Source organism: Brassica rapa, chromosome A08, assembly GCF_000309985.2.
Source record: "Brassica rapa cultivar Chiifu-401-42 chromosome A08, CAAS_Brap_v3.01, whole genome shotgun sequence".
Classification (NCBI taxonomy): Eukaryota; Viridiplantae; Streptophyta; class Magnoliopsida; order Brassicales; family Brassicaceae; genus Brassica; species Brassica rapa.
The window spans coordinates 21,457,697-21,472,913 of NC_024802.2; the positions used below are offsets into that span (position 1 = coordinate 21,457,697).

At 41.3% G+C, this 15,217-nt stretch overlaps 4 protein-coding genes across 5 annotated transcripts; 1 reads left to right on the forward strand and 3 right to left on the reverse strand.

Moving 5' to 3' along the window:
* Positions 1 to 160: 160 nt before the first annotated feature.
* LOC103868107 (dynamin-2A) lies at positions 161 to 6,845 on the reverse strand. Its single transcript, XM_009146212.3, has 22 exons — positions 6,453 to 6,845; positions 6,291 to 6,341; positions 6,095 to 6,215; positions 5,915 to 6,007; positions 5,537 to 5,598; positions 5,313 to 5,430; positions 4,907 to 5,246; positions 4,527 to 4,674; positions 4,134 to 4,235; positions 3,933 to 4,052; positions 3,590 to 3,673; positions 3,379 to 3,506; positions 2,727 to 2,811; positions 2,471 to 2,609; positions 2,194 to 2,270; positions 2,050 to 2,106; positions 1,748 to 1,892; positions 1,520 to 1,659; positions 1,055 to 1,168; positions 914 to 981; positions 659 to 831; positions 161 to 569 (listed from the first exon to the last, which is right to left on the reverse strand). The coding sequence occupies exons 1-22, from the start codon at positions 6,594 to 6,596 to the stop codon at positions 328 to 330; spliced, it is 2,751 nt and encodes a 916-aa protein (XP_009144460.1). The 5' UTR covers positions 6,597 to 6,845; the 3' UTR covers positions 161 to 327.
* Positions 6,846 to 7,112: 267 nt separating this feature from the next.
* LOC103868108 (glycosyltransferase BC10) lies at positions 7,113 to 10,080 on the forward strand. Of its 2 annotated transcripts, XM_009146213.3 has the most exons (3): positions 7,113 to 8,357; positions 9,092 to 9,118; positions 9,202 to 10,080. In XM_009146213.3, exons 1-3 carry the CDS (start codon positions 7,785 to 7,787, stop codon positions 9,841 to 9,843), a joined length of 1,242 nt encoding a protein of 413 aa, XP_009144461.1. In that variant the 5' UTR covers positions 7,113 to 7,784; the 3' UTR covers positions 9,844 to 10,080. The 2 variants fall into 2 exon arrangements, with proteins under 2 accessions (XP_009144461.1, XP_009144462.1); XM_009146214.3 differs by lacking the exon at positions 9,092 to 9,118.
* A 77-nt stretch (positions 10,081 to 10,157) lies between these two features.
* LOC103868110 (pentatricopeptide repeat-containing protein At1g10270-like) lies at positions 10,158 to 12,779 on the reverse strand. Its single transcript, XM_009146215.3, has one exon. The coding sequence runs from the start codon at positions 12,724 to 12,726 to the stop codon at positions 10,303 to 10,305; it is 2,424 nt and encodes an 807-aa protein (XP_009144463.1). The 5' UTR covers positions 12,727 to 12,779; the 3' UTR covers positions 10,158 to 10,302.
* Positions 12,780 to 12,925: 146 nt separating this feature from the next.
* Positions 12,926 to 13,904, reverse strand: LOC103868261. The gene has a single exon (XM_033276908.1). The coding sequence runs from the start codon at positions 13,844 to 13,846 to the stop codon at positions 12,971 to 12,973; it is 876 nt and encodes a 291-aa protein (XP_033132799.1). The 5' UTR covers positions 13,847 to 13,904; the 3' UTR covers positions 12,926 to 12,970.
* Positions 13,905 to 15,217: the final 1,313 nt, after the last annotated feature.

Genomic DNA, 15,217 nt, shown 5'->3' on the forward strand with positions numbered 1-15,217 from the left:
TCTTTGATTTGATTTTGATATTTGTTTTTGGGTGAGGAGATCAAATATTCATGTTTTTTTTCTTAAACTTCATCTCTTTACGTAGTATTCATTAGAATCATTACTATTGAATTTGCAAGTGTAAATCATTTTTTTAGTTAATTCTAAATAATTCTTGATATATATCGATCCATATTTTCTAATAAAGAAAAAATTGATAAGATTTTTACAAATGCTATATCCAATAACCTTGGATTTGTAAGAATTTTTATAAATACCAATATCCAATTTTAGATATAAAACAAAAATTCTATGAAACCCTCAGTCTCCCGGTTTTTCTTTTAGATTCTAATACCGGTAAGATGAACCACTCTGTGGTGGTGCTGGTGGCAGCCGATTCGGGGTGCTGCGGCGGTTGCTACCAGAGCTTGACGATGATGCATCTCCGTTCTGAGCCGGATCGCTGTAGCGGCGGCTGTGCCCACCTGATCCGTACCTTGACAATGAATCCGACGCTCCATTAGCAGCGGAGTTGAAGGCATTCATCCAGTCATCCCCTGAAGAACCTCCACTGGTTCTTGGGCTACTCTCTGCCGGTCAATGAATATTAAAGTATCAAACCAAGCCTCTCTATTCATTCAAAGGAATAAAAAAAACGAAAAAGGTTGGATGAATGTACCAGTTGCACCGTTGTCAGACCAACTTGAAGCAGCAGCAGCTCGGTTGTCATGAATGCTAAGCTGCCTCGTGAGCGTAGAAAGAAGAGAAGATTGTTTCTGGTAACGCTCTCTTCGTCTTTTGACGTTCTGATCCTCTTGAATTAGAGACTCAATCCTCTCATTGCCTATTGCACTAGAGATCAAATACAAGAGAAGGCAGATAAATACACCGCAACCGAAATGAAATTCTCCACAAAAAGGGAACGATATTGAACCTGATGGAACTGTATAGTTGATTCAGCATGTCTTCTTTTGATTTCTCCACTTGACAAAGAACGACAGCCTGTTGAATTGACGTGGCTTAATATTTGTAAAAGATTAAGGGATCTTAGTGTTATAAATTAAGTATAGTCCACCTTTGGAACATTGGCTGCAAGACTGTTAAGGACAGCTTCAACGTAACCCCGCACTTCTTGGGACATCCACCGGAGTTCCTCTTCTGGATCGGCGGGTTTCCTAACCATCTTATCCTGAAATACAAACCAGATAACACCATAAGTAATCAGTATCAGGGATATCGAGCATAAATGCCTAATAAGTAAATCCCAAAAACGTAACTTCTGTCAAGTGTAAAAATGTTGACCCTTATATAGCAAAAAGTTTCAATAAAAGAACAATTCGGCAACCGTTTCCATGCTCACTAAAACATAATTAACTTCTTTTCACTCTTCCAACAATCTTTTAAGTTCGTCAAAAAACATAACTAGCGTAGTGACATCTGGTATAGCATAAGACCAGTGAACATAATTAGCGTAGATTTTAAAGACGGAAAATAAGAAAGATAAATGATTAAGCAAAAAAGGTTGGCCATGATGACTTACAAGTGAGCCATCTGAAAAACTCTGTCTCATGGAAACATTGCCTACTTGGCCTCCTCGAGCCTGGATGACCTTTTGCAACTTATTAATCCATTCGTTTTTATCAACTACACTCTCAGCTTTAAGCACAAGGGCATTGTGAGCTGCAACACAATCGTTTTTGAGGAAAAGCTCACAAGTGCGCATATAAGATAACGAATTTAAAATTTTGATAATGATTGGTTCACGTACCTTTTAATACAGTCTTATAGGGAACCTTGCAGGTTATCTTAAATACAAGACCTGGTCCTTTTGAATCAGGTCCGTTTGCCTTCTTGTCCTTCGAACTCTTTGACTTTTCTACTTCTTCCTCCGGAATTTCTTCAATAGTGCATTCCTGAGTGGGTTAACAAAGTTTATGAAAAAGTAATATTAGAAAACATGGAAGGAAAACAGTTATTTCTAGAGCATCTGCATTGTCTCATCGATAATAACAGTAAAATACAAAATTTGAAGTATGAGTAACACTCTGAATAACAAGGTCAATATGATACCTCCAAAGTGATAGTGCCCCGGAAGTTTCTTTCTTCTTGCTTTTTGGTATAGCCCAGCTAAAAAGGAAATGGTTAAGTCAGTAAGTGATTACAGTGCTTCCTCTTCAACAAATATTTGGTTCAACATACATTCTAAACACTAACCTTTCCAGTTTTCTCATTCAGAACAAACCATCGCCTACTCCATCCATTTGTTTTTGCACTTTTCTTCATCAAGTACCCTACATGAAAGAGTAATTCTTTGTCATCGACCATGGAAGTTGGTTCTATCGAGGCTTAAGTGATAAAGACGAAAAAGACACAAAAAAAATCATGCATTTAAGACTACAGAGTAGCTTTGCAGCATCTAAATCATGTATGGAAAACCGAGTAGGGGAAGAATGAAGAGTTTCAGACAGTAGACGTATATTAGGATACCAACCTGCTGTTATCTCTCCCTCAGGTCCAGCGGTTTTCAGACCAGAGACCTCCCGCGTCTCTTTATCTTGCGGACTAGGTTTGTCTTTCATTGATTTCATGCTACCACCAGCTATTGGCCCATCTGGCTGAGGACTAGAAGCCTAATTAACAGGCAGGTATGAGAATTTCTAATTAAGTACTTTCAGGTAAGTTAATTCAAAACCATAAACAGCACTTTCCACTACGTGGATCCAAATTATTTGGGAATGAAAACGCACCCTGCTTAAAAGGGACTGCTCAGCATCTTGTCCCTTTTTCGAAGATCGGCCTTTAAGCTCGTCCTCGCGACGTTGTCTTTCCATTCTGATGAAGTCAATACAGTGCATCGTCAGAAAGACAGAAACATGTTTTAATCATAAACCATGAAACCAACAAGCACGTGAAATTGTAAAGTCCACAATTCTGGCCTTGCTCAACAAACGTAAAGCTACAGAAATATGACTACTTGGATACAAAAGTCCAGCCATAGAGATGATAAAGAAGCATACTGAAATGACCTGAAACATCCCTGCCAGCCAGGCTAACAAGTATATAGAATCTCCCATCATAAAGCATGCTAACTTTACCGTTAAGGTATTATTTCACAGGAAAGAATAACAAAACCATAAAAGATGGAATATATCGATGTCATAGTTGTCCTCAGCAAATACTCATACAGAGGGATACAAAATTACAAGTAGTGAAAGCATCAAAATCCGAAATTCTCTATTCACAAACAAACACGCAAAAAAAAAAGAATCTACGGTGATTATGAACTCAACAATGCCCGATCCATAATGTTTAAGAGGGCAAATACAATGAGGGATCAATTAAGTATGAGTACACAGCCATTAAGAATACAAAATAGAAATGGAAGGTAAGACAGTATACCTCCTTTGCACAAGACGGATAAAATGTTGAGGTGGTACAAAAGCGCGTTCCATATCTACTAGTGCAACCACCATTTTCTTGGCTTCATTCTTGAAACCATCAAGTGCTGCACTTGCTATAGCTACAACCTGGTTGATCATTAGTTAGGAAGGAACAGCTATTATCGAAATGATAAAATGTTAATGAATAAAATGCCAGCAAACATTATTACCTCTCGCTTGAAAGGAGGATATCTACCGAGTCCAGGTGTAGCATTTGCAGAGGCTGAAACTATGTCCACAAGAACTCGGTGGACCTATCCAAAAGTTAAGGCCATATAAGCTCAACAGAGAAATAAGACAAAACTGAGATCTGGATGCATGATTTCTAGAGTAGGAAAGAGATATTAAGACTAATATACACTAGATAAGAGCACTAGAACTAGAGAAACCTTACAAAACTCTCAGCAACATTCAGAAGAACTGAAGTGTCAAAGCGAGACAAATACCATAAATTGCTGAAATTCAATACTACTGCATGAACCTAAAAGCAAAATATTAAATAAATAGGCACACCTCATCAACACAAAGACGCGCGGGATCTTTAGCCATCTCAAGAACAATCTTTATCAACGACCTTAACCCTTTCTCTGGAGATATAAGATAAGGTTGATAACCATCCGCTTCCAAAACAACCTGATATATTAAAAGACCATTCTGTTAATTCCAGTTAACATGTCTCGAGCAGAATAATTTAGGAAAGAAGAAGACACACACCCTTTTAACATTGTTCAAGTCAAAATGTCTGTCCAAAGGAAGCTGCTTGATTCGGTTGGGGAAATTTCCTTCAAAACTTGCAACAACTTTCCAACCACTTCCCTGAACAAAAAAAAAAAAATTGTTAGCGAAAAACGCTCACCCAGTTCCAAAAGGACTTCAGCATGAACGAAAAACATGCAAGTACAAAACATGTAATCCAACCCCTCAGTGAGCTTATACACTACCATAAACCTCAACTATCAGATTCATGAGATTTCACACAATACAATGTGATCTAACTTCCATAAAAATCTGAAATGGCTGATTGCTGATATTTAGACAGTTCCTCATTTTCACGATATTTGGGATTTCCGACTAAAGTTTAGTTTACTTATGAAGAAAAGTACTTACTTCGCCACCAGCCAAATGGAGAAGAAATTTTTCCTCAAACTCACGGCACAGCTCCAAAGCTATAGCCCTTGTACCTTCAGCACTGTCCACTAGTTGTTCTCCAAGCCTCGCTAGCTCATTCTGCACCATTTGAGACTTACCCTGGAGTCTGTACAAAGAATTATACTAATCAAACAAAAAAAGACGCCTAAATGTAAGAGACAAATCAGACAAGAAAGCAGCTCGGGAAAATAACCATTTTGCCTGTCTTCCACCTAAATGCAGTATCTACATAACTTGGTTATAATAACTAGCGTCACAGATTAATAGGTGAAACAATTGGTCCAACTTCCACTTTATCACATTAATGAAGAAAGAAAATATAGAGAGAGAAGCAATACCCAGACAAGATATTTGGAAGCCTGAGCTTCATTCTGCTTCGTATCTGGCTAGCAAGGGTTTCTACCAAGGCATTTCTGCCAAGCTTACTTTGTGGAGCCCCAGTCAAAGTTTTATTAAGACTTTCACTCTCAGCACGCCATGCGGTTTCTAAGGAGTTCTCACCACTTCCAGACTGTGCTGCTGATGCAATTGAAACGGATTGGCCAATAAGAGCAACCCATGGGATGTCAGTTGTTTTTGGCGGTCCTTGATTTGAGAGAAGAGCCTGAACCGCTGCGAGGGCTTTCGCGTTCCCTTCAGCCTGGTCAATTTTACCAATTATGCCCACTGTCCTAGTGCCTAGTAAAGTAACAGCCATTAGTGAGGATGAAATATAAGAGAATTAAGAAAGCCACATGTACTCACTCTCTGGATCATGCTCCTTCGCAATCTTCAGGGCTCGAGATGATGAAATTTCAGATGCCTGGCTAGCAGGGATTATAACCAGAAGTATGGCATCATTGTGTTGCGCATATTCAGCAATCTTGTAAAGAGATCCAAAAAAAACAAACAAAAGTTTCAATAAGCAGTTAAGGACAAACATGATAATTAATATATGTAAGCACTTCGGCAGGAAGTCCAAATCTCACCATTGAATCATCCACAATTCTCTGGTCCAGTCCAGGCAGGTCAACTAATTTCAGTGGTGGAGCTGAAATATAAAGCGCAAAAGTAATATGGTCAAAGAAAATTTAACAATAAGACAATGCAGGTCATATGTTACTACTCACGTTCAGAAGAGCACTATTTACTTTAAAGCTCCATTAGATATATTATATGATACCCACCAACTTACAGCTTTAAGCTCTAAAAAGTGCACTAGATTGTATATGTGATGAGGGTAGCAACTTACTACATCCGACCAGTTCACTAATATCAAAGGCACCCCACTCATTAACTAAGGATGTGCTACTTTAAGAGAAGATAGGCTTGCCACTAATGACTGTGCAATTAAAAAGAGGACTTACCCGTGCTGGTACGAAGTTTTAAGTAAATCTCATCACGATTCTTCCCTGGGGCTGCTTTGCCAAGTCTATCTTGAAGATTATGTCTCAGAGCAGCTATAACATTCGCATTCAAAACACAAAGCTAATAATTATGAGAAGATGGATCAAATGAATCGCATATGTTCGTAGAGGGAGACTTACTCGCTGAAACTTGTTGAGATTTATTGTCGATTTGCAAAATAATCGCCTTGCTGCTCAAAGAACTCTCCCTGCTCAAGTCAACTATTATAGGAGCCCGTGTAGCACCGTTCTCACCCGTAGGCTGTGTAGCAAACAGAATCAACACCAATCATAAGCATAAGAATCTCACAATAGACTCTCAAAATGTACTACTTACCAGAATAGCATGCCCAATTAGACTGTTAAGAACCGCAGACTTTCCAGCTCCCTGGTTCAGTAAAACAATTAAACGATAAATACTCAGTTCCAGGGAAACTTCTAAAAACCTAATCGAAACTCAGAAGATCGCATCCGAATCGAGGAGAATAAGGGAACTCACCACATTGCCTAGGGCTACAACGTTAAGGAAAGTGGCTGGGCGTCGAGAAGAAGAAGAGGTCTCATCGGGATCTTCGTCGGCGAGGAGAGACGCCGCCTGTTTCATCGAATCCGAGAGCTGAGACAACTCGTCGATCGCTTCCATCACGGAATCGAGATCAGAGTTAAGAGATCTGGATGATGAGGAAGCGAGTCTCACTAGATTAGATCTGAGCAGCAACTGGAACCGACGGTTACAGGCGGCTTAGTTTTCCCCGGCGGTATTGAGCTGAGATATGCTTTTGCTCCGTCTCCGTCAGGGAGAGATGAGCGAAGAAGACGACTAGGTATTATAAGAGAAGGACGGAAGAATCAAAAAGACACGGGACAATTTCCAAATTTTCAAAATATCCAGATCCTTCTAATTTATTTTCATAATCGCAAACTCAAGTGCTCTTTTTTTCTTTACCTCTTTAATTTTCCGCGAAATGTCAATATGTATTAGTGTTTTCTTTGTAACTGAAGATATTAATGTTTTTTAAACAAAATTTATTAAAATGACCGGAAAACAGGGATAAATTTTCGATTACAAACCGACTCAAACAAAATCACCTAAATCAAAAAAAAATCCTATCTAGTAAAAAAATAATATTTTTTGGCTAAAAAAGTGAAGATTCATATTATCACTTTATAATTTTCATCGTTTGTTAGATCCACTTATAATCCTGAAATAATTATTTCTTTTTTTTCAACTCTAACCATAAGATTATGATACAATCAGATTATGAGCACAATACTTCAAAAGAGGCTTTAACCACAACGTAACATGAAGATGAGGACACAAAATATCACCTAGAAACACTCATTTGGTTCTTAAGCTACTATGTCACTCATCATCCAGTCACTTTGACCACACAATTAAACCACTTGGTTACAAAAGACAAGATTCAAAAAATATCAAACCAATTACTTACTTTTAGTATGGCGGTAACTAATCAAAAGGTTAATTCTTATTAATTAGTTACTCAACAAAATCATTATGAAGTGGAAACAAATGTGAAACAAACAAAAAAAAGCTAACAAGTTGACGAGTAGTAAACCACGTAAGAATCAAACATGGGCCCCTGGCCCAATAACATTAAACCCTGTAAATTCTTCCCACTTGGCAAGATCCGCGGAGTTTAAACTCGTTAATGATGTCCACGTGGACCTTAAACTCAATCTCTTTTATATAAAAAGATCAAAATCCACTTTTCACGGCATGGATTCTTCATCTCTACGGAGAATTCAATCACTCTTGATCAGATTCTCTACGATGTCTCCCTGAAACTCTCTCTCTCGAGATCTCGTAACGATGGCGAGAGGAAGAGCGGGTGAGAAAGAGGAACACATAGGGCTACTAAAGCTAGCTCAAACGCTGTCGTTTCTCCTCATATTCATGGCCGGGATCATCATCGGACTCGCCGCGAGCTCCCACATCGATCGCTACTTCAATTCCTTACCTCAGATGCTCTCATCATCCGCAAGCGTACAAACGGTTCCTGATTACTCCAATTGCACAGTCATCCACCGCGATTGCTCAAACGACGACGACGACGTAAAGGCGGCGAAGAAGAAGGACGAGATTCGTGATTGCTGGAGCGTCGACGGGTTTGTTCGGCCGGAGGAGGTGAGACATGGGATGAGTGACGATGAGCTGTTCTGGAGAGCGTCGATGGTTCCGGTGAAGGAGGAGTATCCGTACGATAGGGTTCCGAAGGTTGCGTTTATGTTTCTGACGAGGGGGGCTTTGCCTATGCTTCCGCTTTGGGAGAAGTTTTTTAGAGGGAATGAGAAGTTCTTGTCGGTTTATGTTCACACGCCTCCTGGGTACGACATGAATGTCTCGAGTGATTCTCCGTTTTACAACCGGCAGGTTCCGAGCCAGGTAAAGATTGTGTCTTGATTATGTTCGAACAAGAACAGAACAATGCAAGAACAGAGTATTAGATAGGTAGATGAGATTTGTAGTGTAGTCTTCCTTTTTGGAGCTGGAAACAGAGTATTACCTAAAAGTTTTGTGCTTGGGGTGTTGAAGTAGAGTCATTGTGGATCATGAAGATCTAGTTTTCTAGAGGAACATTTAGATTTTAAGGGCATGAGGGAATCCTAGTTACATTGGTGTGAGATTCCATATTTTGGAGATTATATGAGATCATTGATTGGTGCTTAGGATTTAAACACTCAATTTTTCAAGAACAGAGTATTGCATTAAGGAGATGAGACTTTCATTGTTAGCTACATCTATTTCAAGAACACAGTATTGCATAAGTAGATGAGACTTTCATTGTTAGCTACATCTATTTCAAAGATTGTGTATAGATGAGGACTGGCCACTCTTGCGCATTAGTTTGTGTTGGCTATCTGTGTGTTATGGTGTAGTTACAGAGACTTTTAAAGTTTATGCGTGATTTTGCTATTATATTGTGATGTGGAACGTAGCTGGTTTTTAGTTCATTGATGGGAAAAGATTGATCCATAGGGGTGAGAGTGTAACTCTGTAGTTGTGAACATTCTCAAAAACATTATATGAACTTTTCTTGTTGATTTAAACCTCTTTTTGTTTTACTAATCTCTTTCATTTCCTTTTATATGTTGCAATGACCCTGGTAATTGCACAAGGCTTCTTTTTTCACGAAGCTCGGATTGGTTCGTAAATTTTGTTTTCTTCTTCAACATACTTCCACAAAACTTCTGAGGGATACTTGTTCTATGCTTTGCTTTTTTTTCAGAAAGTTGCATGGGGATCACCACTATTGACAGATGCAGAGAAGCGTCTTCTAGCCAACGCATTGCTCGACTTCTCAAACGAGCGTTTTGTTCTCCTCTCAGAAAGCTGCGTCCCCGTCTACAACTTCACAACCGTCTACTCATACCTAATAAACTCTGCCTACAGTTTTGTGGACTCTTACGACGAGCCAACGCGTTACGGCCGTGGGCGTTACAGCCGCAAGATGCTCCCAGATATCAAGCTACATCACTGGCGCAAAGGGTCTCAGTGGTTTGAAGTAAACCGTAAAATCGCCATCTACATCATCTCTGACTCGAAATACTACTCGTTGTTCAAAAAATTCTGCAGACCAGCTTGTTATCCAGACGAGCATTACATCCCAACGTTACTGAACATGTTTCACGGTTCGGTGAACGCGAATAGAAGTGTGACGTGGGTTGATTGGTCCATAGGAGGTCCGCATCCAGCTACATACGGGGCGGATAATATCACAGAAGGGTTTCTACAGTCAATAAGAAAGAACGATACTGATTGTCTTTACAATGAAGAGCCAACTTCTTTATGCTTCCTTTTTGCTCGGAAGTTTGCTCCTAGTGCCTTAGCTCCTCTTATGAACTTGAGCTCTACAGTCATGGGGTTTTGAGTAAACAGCTGACTTTTTCCTCTTAGGGATTCTTCTACGAGAGATATACATAGGTTAATGATCTCTTCTTTTTCATTTTTTTTTGTTATTAGTTCCTTTGGTTTTGACTCATGTAAAGGTTGAGCCTTTTGTATGTAAGAGTTTTGCTTCTGCCGACCTGCAGAGCTTAGCTAATCTAGTTAATAGATTACCAACATTTATTCTTTTTCATCAACATTTTATAAGATGAAATTATATAAGTTGATCGAGTTTTTACTGAATTAGAACTCCATTACTCTTTCAAAAGACGAATACAACTTAAAGACAACATCAAGGGTTAAAAATAACGTATTATTATGATGATCGTTAATAAATAAATAACAGAGTTTGCAAAAATTGCTACCCATAAAGAAAATGGCAAATTACAAAAACTATCAAATGATAAGGAAGATGGGCAGGAGGAATAGCCAAGTTGTCGAACTATTTGCTCAATTCAGCTACCTTTCCATCTTGCCACTCATGGGAGGATCCTGGCTCCTGTTGTTGAGGAAGATGACTATTCTCAGAGTTTGACCATGGTGCTTGATTAGCTACATGTCCTGACGTGGGACTTGGCCACTGCGGCTGCTGATGGTTAGCTGTCTGATTAGACCACTGTTTCTGCTTTCCTGTCCACGCTGACTGCTGGCCAGCTGTCCGATTAGTCCACGGTTTCTGCTGGCCAGTTGTCTGATTAGCCCGTTGTTGTTGATGACCAGTGTTCTGACTAGCCAATGGTTGTTGATGATGGTTAGTGCTCTGATTATCCCACGGTTTCTGCTGGCCATCTGTCTGATTACCCCATGATTGTTGATGAGCAGTGTTGTGATTAGCCCACGGTTGCTGTTGGCCAGTTGCCTGATTAGGCCATGATTGCTGATGACCTGAAGGACTTGACCACCCTGGTTTCTGAGACCAATATTGCTGCTGTTGATATCCTGGTGGCTGACTCGACCATGATGGTGGTTGCTTCCCTGCCGTCTGACTAGACCACGGTTGCTGCTGCTGGTTAACAGAGGTGTTGGACCTAGATGGATTCTGACCATTATTAGCCTTGTAAGTTCCTCCCGCCGTTTGACCTGCAGTTCCATTGGCTCCTAACACTGAGGATACACTAGGTGGAGTCTTACCAGACTGCACAGAGTTTCTAACCGGACGGTTAACCGTATTCAAGGTTTTCTCAATCTCCTCACGACGTCCTGCTTTCTCAAACGTCTCTATGATAAACTCCCTCAGCACATGAGCAAACCCAACACCATACCCAACCATCTGACCAACTACATCCTTGGCTTCCTCAAGTGCACCACCATCACAAAGTCCTCTAACCACCACCTCATAAACCGAAGGATCCGGTTTCGGTTCCTTCTCTCCCATCTTACTCAAAACCTCTGCACATTCCCTAACCCTACCATTCTCAATCAGCTCCCCAAACACCCTCGTACCGAAATCAGCAACCACCCTTAGATTCACATCAACCATCCTATCCAACATCTTCAAAGCATCCTCAACTCTCCCCGCCTTGAGATAAGCATCAATCATAACTCTATGGCTCGCAGCATCCGGAGGCAAGGACTTCCCTACACCTTCCGCAAACAACCTCTCAGCCTCTGCTAACATCCCATACTCACAAAACCTCGTCACAATATTACAATAACCAACATTATCCATCACAAACCGCCTCGAATTCTCCTTCCTCCCAACTCTCTTAAAAGCCTCAACCGCTTCCTCAAACTCCCCCATCTCGAAACACTCATTCACCATTATACTAACAGTCTCCGAGTTCACAGACGAAATATTAGGAGGAGTGTGATTATCCAACATCTCATCAAACAAACCCCAAGCTTCACTCTTTTTACCATACTTTAAAAAAACACCCAACAGTACATTCCCTGTATGCGGATACATCCTAAACCTCTTCTCCAACAAATCCCTGTAACACTCCATAGCCTCCTCATCATCACCTTTCTCAAACCAATACTCCATAAACGTCGCGTTAACAATCCCATCGTAAACCGTACACTTACTTTTCAACTCGTCAAAGAACTCATTAGCCTTAATTAAATCACCAAGTTCCAAGTATCCTTTAATTAAATTATTATACACAATCGAGTCAGCAGCTTGGCCTTTACTCAACATCTCTCGTAACAAACTCGCCGCGTCTCCTAACCTTCCGGATGAAACCAAACCTTTCGTCAAATGCCTATAAGTAACCGAAGACGGAGCGAAAGGAGAGTTAGTTAATATGTAACGGTACACTTCGAGAGCTTCCTCCACGTGTCCCTCGTCGCAGTGAGCGTTGATGATCTGATTGTAACTGACCACGTTGGGGACGAGGCTTGACTTCTTGAAGAAGTAATCGAAGAGAGAGATCGATTCTCCGTAGCGCTCGGCTCTGTACATCGCGGCGATGATGGCGTTGCAGGTGAAGACGGTGGGGCGAGTTTTGGAGAAGCGGGCGAGCTTCGACGCGGCGTCGAGGTCCGAGGCTCGGATTAGGGATTGGACTCTGTTGTGGAGGTTGAGGCGCGGGCCGACGAGGGAGGAGGTTGAGTCCGGGAGGCGCGGATCGCGTTTCGGAGGGGGGGATGAGGGATCGCGACGGAGAGCGTGGAGTGGGGGTTCGATTCGGAGGCGGCGTTTGCGGCGGCGGCGCTCGGCTGCGGCTTCTTCGGCTGATGAGAAGGATGTGGTTCGGTGCGGGATCGTTGGGTGGGGAATTGGAGGGGAGTGATTAGTGTCTGGAGGTTCATTTTCGGGGGAAGTTGAGATGTTGTAGAAGCGTTGGTGGATGTGTGAGATCGGAGTAGGGATTCGGATGGTGGTGGCGGCGGAAGAGAGACGGCGGAGGAGGTAACAGAGAGGCATTGGCGGAGGATACAGGTCAGGAGGGTTTTAAACTTTTTAGAGGAGGTAGACGAAAGCCTTAAACCTTTGATTTTGAAATGATTACATTTTTTTTTAACTATTAACAAAAAAAAATGATTAATTTTTGTAAAGACGTCGGAGTTAATTAAACTTAAACGCCGTCGTTTTTATAAAGTGGGATGTCACTCAACCGGTACTCTTTTTTTTTTTGTAACACACACGATTATATTAAATCTAAAAGAGTTTAAACCATTACATCCGGAGCTAAGCTCAACGGTAACAAGATAAGAACCCGAGGGATCCTCGACGGTTTGATGATCATAAAACATAACATAAAACAAGTGATAACAAAGCTAAATGAGAGAGTCTTGCTCATCCATTGGAGAACCGTGGGAAGCATGAGATGTATCCCTGAATAGGTTACTACCACGAGCATGAAGTAGTCGAAACCGACGTTGATTATACCAAACTGCAAAGTTTGGAAGGAGGTGGAAAGAGCATGAACAGCTCTAGCTCCAACATCGAGGTTCCACGAAGAGACTAGGTGAATCTCAACAGAACCGGAGAGTATAAAAGTCCTAGATTTTACGCTGACGAACATATATGATGGACCATGAAACCGAATAGCGCCAGTGACAAAATGAGAGCTAATGAAAACTCTACTGACCTGTGATAGATGTACAAATAATGGCAATTTAAGCACAACATCACGGTTTTGGGCTAGGTGAACCCTTTGCACTGAGGCGCAATGGCAGACTGTAAACAGACATGATGCTTCGGAGAAAGAATAATGGCTCAAGTTTATAACAATCAGCAAGTTTAAGCTCCATAAATAGTTTTGGCTCAGACCAAAGCATGTGTCATTTGAGTACCAGCGGCTCTCGGAAGGGATTGGGATACGGAGGCGACGCGGCAGAGGTGAGGCAATGTTCCTGAAGATCAACCATGAGGGAGTGCGAACTAAGCTCCAGCTGAGAAAGTGAACTCCGATATTACCGTATCGGGATCCATAGATCTCGTCGAGACCTGAGCTAAACCACACTCCTATTGCAACATTTCGAAAACTCAACTCAAGAAATCTGTCGGGGTTAAGCTCCCTGAGAGAATACATACCCAGCATTTCACAGAGTTGAGATGGCCACGAGACGGAACGGAGGGAATGAGACGCTTCAGATACGCATAAACCCCCAGATCTGACGAGTCTACCCTCGGGATGCGTAGATCTGGTGGTTCTGCTTGTACAGAGAGGAGCGGCGTCGAGGGGTGGGATCTGATGGACATTGACGGAGGTGAGAAGCGGGGGCTCAGACTGACACTCAAGCGTTGGCTCTGCAGTTTCAGAGAGGCGAGCAGATCTAGTATCAAGAGCTTTAGCACTTCTTCTCGTTCTGAGGGGATGAGTGGTCACATGGAGATGAACTGCGGAGGAGACGGTGAGCCGGCGAGAAACAGGGGAGGCGGTGAGGCGGAGTGAACCATGGGAGGAGGAGGCGACCCAGAGGGGAGTAGGAGAGGCGGTGGTCTGGCGTGGGGTAAGAGAGGTGGAGACGAGAGGGCAAGACGGAGCAGAGCCGTAGGAGACGGCAGAAACACGATTCCAGCAATTGACGAGGACGAAAAAGTAGAACCAGAGCAGAGCAAAGCAAGCTACAGAGAAGAGGACCCGACGCCGGCAGCCAAAGGCCTTACCGGAGTCGAGAAAGACGGCGTGCGACTTTGCTTCGGTAATCGGGTCTGGGAGAGAAAACCCTAGTTTTTTCTTACTAAACAGTTCTCAGTTCACTCAACCGGTACTCTTTCTCTCCTATCTTGGCAGCTTCTCTCTCTCTATTCTTGCCTTTGGGTGCAACTGGATTACAAGTTTTTGAAATGAAATTGTTTGGAATGGCTTATTCATACATATTCCAAATTTTTTTTACCATTTGAATGGAATAAAAAACAATTCTCATTCCAATAATTCTTTATGGAATGTCTGGAAAAAAATAAAATGTAGTTATGAAACATTCATGATTAAAAAAACTCATGAATAAATGGAATGAGTAGAGTGAAATTCAATTTTTTTTATTCCATAACTTTCCTTATTCCATTCATCTACTACGTTCTATTTTTTTTAATTTCATTCATTCATGATATTACATAAATTGATAACCAGTTACAACCAAATTGTTTCATTAAGTGGGATGTCACTCAAAACGTATAGATTTTGTCAAGACACATTGTGCACCAAATTGCATCTTGGCACCTTACAGAGTCTAATATATACGTTTGGTGCACAATGTGATGATAAGATCCATGCCTTTTTGGACCCTTAGCTTAAGTGATGAGCAAAATATATAGTTGGCATTACATTTAACATCTTCACGGTATTTTCTTTGATTAAGCTAATCTTACAAGATAACTATGTATTACATTATTAATAAATAGATGAAAATTCAGAGTGTTTATCATACATGTTGTCCAGCCGTATCATACAAATTCCTTAAATAACACC

What these genes read in the sequence shown, in the direction of transcription:
- LOC103868107 (XM_009146212.3), bottom strand. Translation starts at nt 6,596, where the DNA reads ATGGAAGCGATCGACGAGTTGTCTCAGCTCTCGGATTCGATGAAACAG. An exon ending in ATCCGTCTTGTGCAAAGGAG is followed by an intron (nt 2,812 to 3,378) that starts GTATACTGTCTT and finishes TGACTTCATCAG; the next exon opens with AATGGAAAGACAACGTCGCG. An exon ending in GTCTGACAACGGTGCAACTG is followed by an intron (nt 570 to 658) that starts GTACATTCATCC and finishes ATTGACCGGCAG; the next exon opens with AGAGTAGCCCAAGAACCAGT.
- LOC103868108 (XM_009146213.3), top strand. Translation starts at nt 7,785, where the DNA reads ATGGCGAGAGGAAGAGCGGGTGAGAAAGAGGAACACATAGGGCTACTA. An exon ending in ACCGGCAGGTTCCGAGCCAG is followed by an intron (nt 8,358 to 9,091) that starts GTAAAGATTGTG and finishes TAATTGCACAAG; the next exon opens with GCTTCTTTTTTCACGAAGCT. An exon ending in TTTTCACGAAGCTCGGATTG is followed by an intron (nt 9,119 to 9,201) that starts GTTCGTAAATTT and finishes CTTTTTTTTCAG; the next exon opens with AAAGTTGCATGGGGATCACC.
- LOC103868110 (XM_009146215.3), bottom strand. Translation starts at nt 12,726, where the DNA reads ATGCCTCTCTGTTACCTCCTCCGCCGTCTCTCTTCCGCCGCCACCACC.
- LOC103868261 (XM_033276908.1), bottom strand. Translation starts at nt 13,846, where the DNA reads ATGCTGGGTATGTATTCTCTCAGGGAGCTTAACCCCGACAGATTTCTT.